This window comes from Apis dorsata, unplaced genomic scaffold, assembly GCF_000469605.1.
Source record: "Apis dorsata unplaced genomic scaffold, Apis dorsata 1.3 scaffold_50, whole genome shotgun sequence".
NCBI lineage: Eukaryota > Metazoa > Arthropoda > Insecta > Hymenoptera > Apidae > Apis > Apis dorsata.
The window spans coordinates 280,079-287,485 of NW_006263351.1; the positions used below are offsets into that span (position 1 = coordinate 280,079).

General features: G+C 35.3%; 1 protein-coding gene and 2 long non-coding RNA genes across 15 annotated transcripts in view; 1 reads left to right on the forward strand and 2 right to left on the reverse strand.

Moving 5' to 3' along the window:
* Positions 1-1,488, reverse strand: part of LOC102673707 — a 2,575-nt gene extending 1,087 nt beyond the window's left edge. Inside the window, exons 1-3 of one of the 2 annotated variants that reach the window (XR_004151740.1) lie at positions 1,211-1,488; positions 665-1,043; positions 314-538 (exon numbers count right to left, since the gene is read on the reverse strand). This is a non-coding gene — a long non-coding RNA (uncharacterized LOC102673707). The remainder of the gene's footprint in view (positions 1-313; positions 539-664; positions 1,044-1,210) is intronic. The other variant, XR_004151741.1, reaches the window with a different exon arrangement.
* The window catches only part of LOC102672047 (disks large homolog 4), a 281,358-nt gene that overhangs the window by 24,343 nt on the left and 249,608 nt on the right, over positions 1-7,407 (forward strand). For all 12 annotated transcript variants that reach the window (XM_006608849.2, XM_006608861.2, XM_031514915.1 and 9 more), the window contains exon 3: positions 1,762-1,898. In XM_006608849.2, coding sequence (XP_006608912.1) covers positions 1,762-1,898 — 137 coding nt within the window. The remainder of the gene's footprint in view (positions 1-1,761; positions 1,899-7,407) is intronic.
* LOC116186739 overlaps positions 1-7,407 on the reverse strand; it is a 16,585-nt gene that overhangs the window by 8,280 nt on the left and 898 nt on the right. Inside the window, exon 2 of the long non-coding RNA XR_004151742.1 lies at positions 6,882-6,889. This is a non-coding gene — a long non-coding RNA (uncharacterized LOC116186739). The remainder of the gene's footprint in view (positions 1-6,881; positions 6,890-7,407) is intronic.

Sequence of the window (7,407 nt, forward strand, 5' to 3'; positions counted from 1 at the left end):
ATAATTTTAGAGTTCAAAATTTAAATGTATTATAATTTATGTAGTTGTATATGTAATATAAGGATATAAGTATGCACAGATATTATTTTGCAATGTAATAAAAAAAATGTCTAAAATTTTAAACTTTAAACTCTAAAATTATATCTGAACAAAAAATAGAAAAAGGATTTTTTTAAAGATTTACGAAAAATACTTTAAAATTTGAAAAAATTGAAATGTATCGATGTGGCAATTGAATTTATCGAAGTTAATATTCAAATTTTTTCGAAACGTGTTCAAAGGATTAATAAATCGACACTCGACAAGTACTTACCTTGAAGTATCGCCCTCAGGAGTGTCACTTGTTAGTTGCCCTCTCGTGAGTAATTTCCAGAGTTAATTCCAGAGTTATGTCATTACGTTATATATCAATATTACTAGATATAATACCAGACCAACCATAATTAAGTTTAAACCACTGACGATGTTGGTCTAATACGACCTAAATAAACACACTTAACTATGTAATTTTAATTCAACGATACAAATAGTAGAGGATCTGAAATTAATAACATAGTTTCATATTTGTTTCTTGTTTCCATCATTTATATCTATTAAAATTTATATATATTTGTTTTAAAAATTAATTTGAAAATTAATAAAACTACTTGTTAATTTTTCTTACCTCTGGAAAATTACCTCTTCTTTTATTATAATCTTCCTTATAATATCCTCCATTATTCCATATTATTACGATATTTCATCTCTCATTAATCAAATGAAAGGAGATTTAATTCTTTCAAGACGTTATGTATATATTCTCCTCGATTAATTTAACTAACAAAATTGTCGTCATTTGATCCATGTCCTGTCTATCGACATTCTATCCAAAAGACTAGTGGTTAAACGTTGTACCGGGGAAATACGACCCCACTACGACCACAAAGGATCCATGTTAGACTGGTTGTCGTCGGTATTATATTTTCAGTGTCGCTCTCGAAAGACAACCAACCTCAAGGAAGATTCATCGAGGTCATAAAGAGAAGCTCTTGAAAATTATGTGTCTGCAATTTAGTGGAATTTTATTTATTACCTTTTTTCCTCAAAATTCAACTTTAATTATATTATTATTTTTATATAACGAAAAAAAAATTGTACGACGTTTAAATCGTATTAATTATTATAGCTTGAATTGAAATAATAATATAAATTTCATTCACGGCATACGTACATCTTTCTTTATGTATTCACAGCTGAATATTTTCTAGAAAGACTTCAATAGTGAAACTTCAATAGAGAGACTTCATATATCAATAATACATCCATAGAACTATATTGAATTTTAAGCAGATATGAAAAATATTACTTCAAACAGTGATGTATTTGAAATATACGTGAAATGTACAATGTGTTTCATATAACTTGAGAATCTTAAATATTTCATTTATTATTTACGATATATAAGATGTCGGAAGAAAATATTATTTAGCTGGAAGAATAATCGATTAATAAGTAAAATAATTATGATAGACGAATGAAGATGAAGAGAATTGAAAATATAATTACTCCTTGAAATTAAGTAACATTTTTTTCTTCCATCATAGATAATAAAGGAGAGATATAGGCCATCTGCATATTGAACCAAATCAATTGGATTCTTAAAAAAGAACAATGATGAACAAAATGAATTTACGATTCGAAGTGAAAGAATATCGCAATAAACGTCGATAGTTATTATTTAATACGTATTAATTTAATTTATCGTTTTCCGGACTGTTGCAGATATCCAGGAATTTTACGAGCTGACGTTGCTCGATGAGTCGAAATCGGTGCAGCAGAAAACGGCGGAGACGATCCGCATCGCCGACAAATGGGAAGCCAGCGATGGGCCAATTACGCCGACCTTCGCTCAAAATGACGTGAGTGTGGTTATAAATATATATGTACATATATATATATATATATATATTTTCATGCCTTCGATATTTCATAGCGGTTGCAAGCTTTATTATTCCCGCGCGAAATATCAGTTCGGGATAACGTGGAGAAATAGCGCGAAAAAGGAGAAAAAGCGAGCGAAATAGGCAAAGATATATGTATAGTACCATTTACAAATACGTGGATACTTGCTAACATGTAATCTAAATTATTATTACAAGATAATATAATTTGTTGCTAAACAATTAGATAATTTCATGTACAAAAACTTATAACAAATAAATTGATATTTTTCTAATAAGATATTAAATGTAATTTTATTTACATCACCTAAAGTTTAATCAAATTCACCACAACGATCTGCAATATTGCTCTTTCACTCTTCATTGTTAACTGCTACAATTAAAAGAATATCCACGTACTTGATTGTACGTACTCGTACCTTTGCTCGTTCGAAATCAGCCCTTTTTTCGGGAATCTCGTTTCCGACCGAGTTAACGATCGTGATCGAACGTTTATTAGAATTCCACGATGCCTTCACCTCTTTTCACTCGTCCACAGGGGACAATTCTATATTGGAAAGGGTTGAAACGAGGTCTCTAGTTTCGCTTTCGTCGAATCTCGTCGCCTGCTTCGACGCCTCGTATATTAAAAAAAAAATCGTAATAATTCTCGTAACTCGAGTCGTTTCAATTAAACACCGGAAATGCACCCTCATACCAACATTTACACATTACGTTTCGTTGTATGCATACGGATAATCGAATCTTCGAATTTCGTCCTCCTTTTCCCCCGAGACAGACGAGGGAATTCCAGAGAGATCCGGTTAGATCGAAATTAATTATCGGGCGGGCAAACGAAAATTTCCAACGTCGGAAATGAAGTCCTCCTGAACGTTTTAACCCTGCCTGTGTCCTGTCGGATACCAATCACACGGCCCACTCTTTGCCAGAAGTGGCGAGGAACGAGGCGAGGAGCGGGGTGGGCGCAATTAGCGGGCGTAATTATAATCCAGGAGTCGATTGGCCCGTGGGACAGCCTCGTATCATACCAGACCGATCAATCGCCGAGCCCTCGATTTTAATTGCTAATTGCTTCCGACCCAGCTTCGTGTCGTCGTGGCCGGCCGGCGACGTGACGCGCGGATCGCTGCAACGATGCACCGCCGTGCAACGATTGCAAATCGCGCGTATTCTCCCGCTCCGCGTTCTCCGCATTGTTAGGCCGCCCACGTTTCACTCGCTCGTCCATCCATCCATCCATCCATCCATCGTCTCCGGGTCTACACTCGATTTCGATTTCGATCCGTCCGCGTTGATGACGCGCACGTGGAATTTATGGATCGATGGAATTTAATTACTCCCGAATGGATTCTTTGACACCTGCCACGGAGGATTACTAATTTCGTTTCGTCGTTACTGAATTTAGATTCTTTGAATGGGATTGTTGAGTATTATTCTCGTATCGATTCGATTTTTTGGTGGATATAGAGTAGATGATAAATATGTATTATAAATGTGTATTATTTTACTCGATATTATATTCGAATAATATTGTCTCCCTATTGATTCCTATATAATGGATATTTTATTATCATTGTAATATCGATTATTATTATAATAATAATCTGCAATGTTCGTACTAATTTTTTTAAAAAAATCCATAATCTTTCCGCGTGAAAAAAAATAAATAAAATTCGTCACGATTTGCTGCTACACGGTGCAGCACGGTGTACGAAACTTGTACAAGATTATCAAGTGAAAAGTTTTTCTCCCCCGTACTACTCTCGGACAAACTTGTTCAAGAAACGGCGAAGGTGTTCGAATATCGATGAAAAGGCCGTTAAACGCGATTAGGTATACGCGTATAACTTACACAATTCGCAACCATGGCCATGTTTCCGCCAACTTACCTTGCTCTCCGCTATGTTAATCCGATCTCGTAACCATAGATCGCGAAAACCTTTTAAAATATTTTTATTCGCCGTGCTTGTTTCGCCGGGTTGAATGAATCTCGTTTCACCTAGAAATAGAAAGAAATCTGAAATTCTTGTCTGGAAAAGGGGTACGACGAATAAACGAGTCTTGATGGTTCTCACCTGTGCGTACGAGGGACGTTGAGCGCCCTCTCGAGGAAAGAATGGGTTTTGGAATGGTTTACAGAGAGGCACGTCCATTTATAAAAAATTTCTGCTACGATCGCCTCCAACGTTCCTTCGTATCGTTTTTGGATACGTCTTCTCTCTTTCTTTCTATTTCTAGGACCAGGAACACGTTTGTTCCAAGCATTTGCGCTTGATTACATCATGTGTGTATTTAGGTAGAAATCTCGTAATCGCGAGAACGTGTCGGCGCGTGAATTTTAATGCTTCGTGATATATTTGGCGAGAAAGGATTTGAATAATTGTTGCGAGGTGGAATTGGAATGAAGGATCTTACGGAAGGATCTTATTTTTTTTTTCTTTGTCTTGTTGGTGAAAATAAGAGAGATGTGATGTAAGGAAGGTAGTTCAGTGTTTTGATAATGTAAATTATTAAATTCGCTTGAAAATTTTAAAATCAATGGAAATTTTTATGGAATATTTATTTGAATATTGCAATATTTCACGGCAGCAATCTTTTATTTTCGTTACAATATCTCTTGTTGATGTTATAATGAAAAATTTGTTATATTTTTATACGACAGAAATTTACAATATTTTTATCAAATTCCAATTTGCAGAAGAATAAAAAGGATAAGTTTTTTATGAGAAAAAATTTTAAATTTCAGGATATCATTGAAAATTTATAATACACTGTATTTTTTAATATGAAAAAAGTTAAATTTAAAGTAAAAAGAAAAAATAAAATATCCTCTCATCTTTTTTACACTCTTTGCTTTGATAACTATGAAATCATGAATATTCAAACCCATATCGCGGTTACATTAATATAAAATAATATAGTCAAGTAAATATTATATTATCAATATTATATTATACAAGATATGATTGAATTCCACTAATACATTCTAAATACTACAAAGTTCAACAAGATTTTTCGATCAAACAGCATTTCAATTATATAATTTGTTATCAAATAATTGAAATTCGTGTTCGGTATTAAAAACTGCAATTTTATTTCACGTATGTTTGTCAAAAAAAAAAAAAATTAAAAAAATATATATAAAATAAAACGTTTAAATATTTAATAAATCTTTCGAAACTAATATCAATACATCCAAATAATATAAATCAATATATCCTGCAATAAATTTTATCAGAATTGTTAAAGTTTTAATTTAATTTTTCATTGATTCTCTATATTTCCATATACTCTTTGTAGACTCATTTTTCTTCTCGATTACAATTCAATGCTATTCTAATATTGCGTTTATTGTTTAAAAAAAAAAACTTCTTAAAAAATTAAAAAGAAAAAGGCTAATAAAAGTAATAATCACTTTTCATTCTGCTGCGATAATTCGATACTTGGCATGAACTTTATTACACGGATAGATCTTTTCTCTTTTCGCGGCCTCTAATTTAATATATCACGAGAAAGCCCGAGCGAGATACGACTTTTTTAATCTTTCCACGAACGATAATTCGATATTTCACGGTGAAGTTGGAGCAAGCAAAAGGACAATTTATCAGAAAACCGCGCGAAAAGAAATTGGGCACGATCGAAAAAGCCAATCTCGACCACCGGTTTATTACAACACGTCGTAATTGACAGTTGGACGGGGAGGGAGGGGAAAGGTAGATTAAGCTATAAATTAGATCCCCTTTTGCAGTATTTCCGTCACATCAAAACACCTTTCGCGTAATTAGTGACCCGGTAATCACCAAACGTGATTCGCATTATTTAACTCGATCGTTGGTAATATATTAACACCGGTCTTTTCTGCATTCAGATAGAAAACGATCGGTTTGATTCGTTCATCATCGTTGAATTATTTCGATCGCTTCGAAACAGATCAAACGCACTTTATATCGTTTCATAAAAAGTGTCGAACGCTGGGAGAGAGGGTTAACGATTCGTTTTGGCCTGTAAAATCCACTTCATCAAACTGATCAGCGTTATCAAACGTTGGGATGGAAGTTGACAACTTTTGAAGACGTATTGAACGTGTTGTTTATTACTGTTTCGAAACAGCGATTGTCTTTGCACCGCGATCTCTCAAACTATCGAAATTTCTGAACGCGTTTCTCGATACATAGGCAAGATGAATTCGTTTTACGAGCAGATACACTTAGAGAGGAAGATGTTTCAGAGATCGTAAATATGTGCCGTGTACAGTAGATCGGAAAAGTATTTTTATTCTACGATACAAAATAAATTCATGTTACTTGGAATATCTGATTTTATACGTATAATAATATAATGATGTATTTTGAATGAGAGTCTCTTTGAGAAAAATAAAATCAACTTAATCAAAGATTTATATTTTTGTAAAATGTAATGTGAACTGATGGTAGAAATGTCTTTTGCAATTGACTATAATATTCCTTCGAAACATGGGCCAACTTGATCAAAAAGAAGAAAGAACAAAGACAAAATTAGAAAACGAGCAAAGCGGAAACAACAATATAACTCATTAATACAAAATCAACCATTGGGTTCGTGAGATTTCTTACACAAATTTCGCTGAAAAACTTGTAAGGGAACGAGTCGGTTTTCCATTAAAACCCAACGAAAGCAATTTAATTTTCAACTCAAACTAAGACATCCCTTTTCCCCATACTTTGAACAAATTCCAGCCGAGCAAACAGCAACCACGATCCATCCACTATCTCCAATAATTCCGCTTCATATCCGCTCATCTCGCATCTCAATCGCGTACAATCCCAACCAATCGCTAGTAATCGATCTCTCTCCACAAAATCCTCGAAAAATCCCACCGTTCTTCCTCCTCCTCGATCTTCTGTTTGTCCACGCCTCCTACGATCCTCCTCGATCATCGATCAGAGTTAAGAAAAAAAAAACGATCGAACCTTTAATCTTGTCCAAGACGTGCAGCACTCGACCACCCCAACCACCCCTGAACGCTCGATTCTTCCGGTTTCCGGTTACCACCGGGCAAGGAAAAATAAAAGGAACCTTTTTATCGATTCCACGCGCGATCCCGCGGGAAATCGGGCACCGTTCAAGTGGCTGGTGCAATCTATGGAAAAAGGGTGAAACTAGCAGAAGGATGGCACCGAGAGTTTCGCGCCACCAAAGGGCTCGTCGAGTCGTGAAGGCACAATTCTCTCCATTATATACACGAACCCTCTTCCCTTATCATTGCCGCGCTATATTCCACGCCGGCAACGGACAGCTGCCTCCCGCGGAGTAATGGAAAACAAACAAGGGAAATATCGCGCGTGTACGGCCTCGGCCATTACTCCCTCGGCGGCGTTCCCTCTTCGTTCCCATTCCTTGTTTGTCTTTCTCTGGTTCCCGCTTGTTTTGGCCACGGCCATTCCTTCCTCCTTCTCTCTCTCTCTCTCTCTCTCTCTCTCTCTTTCTC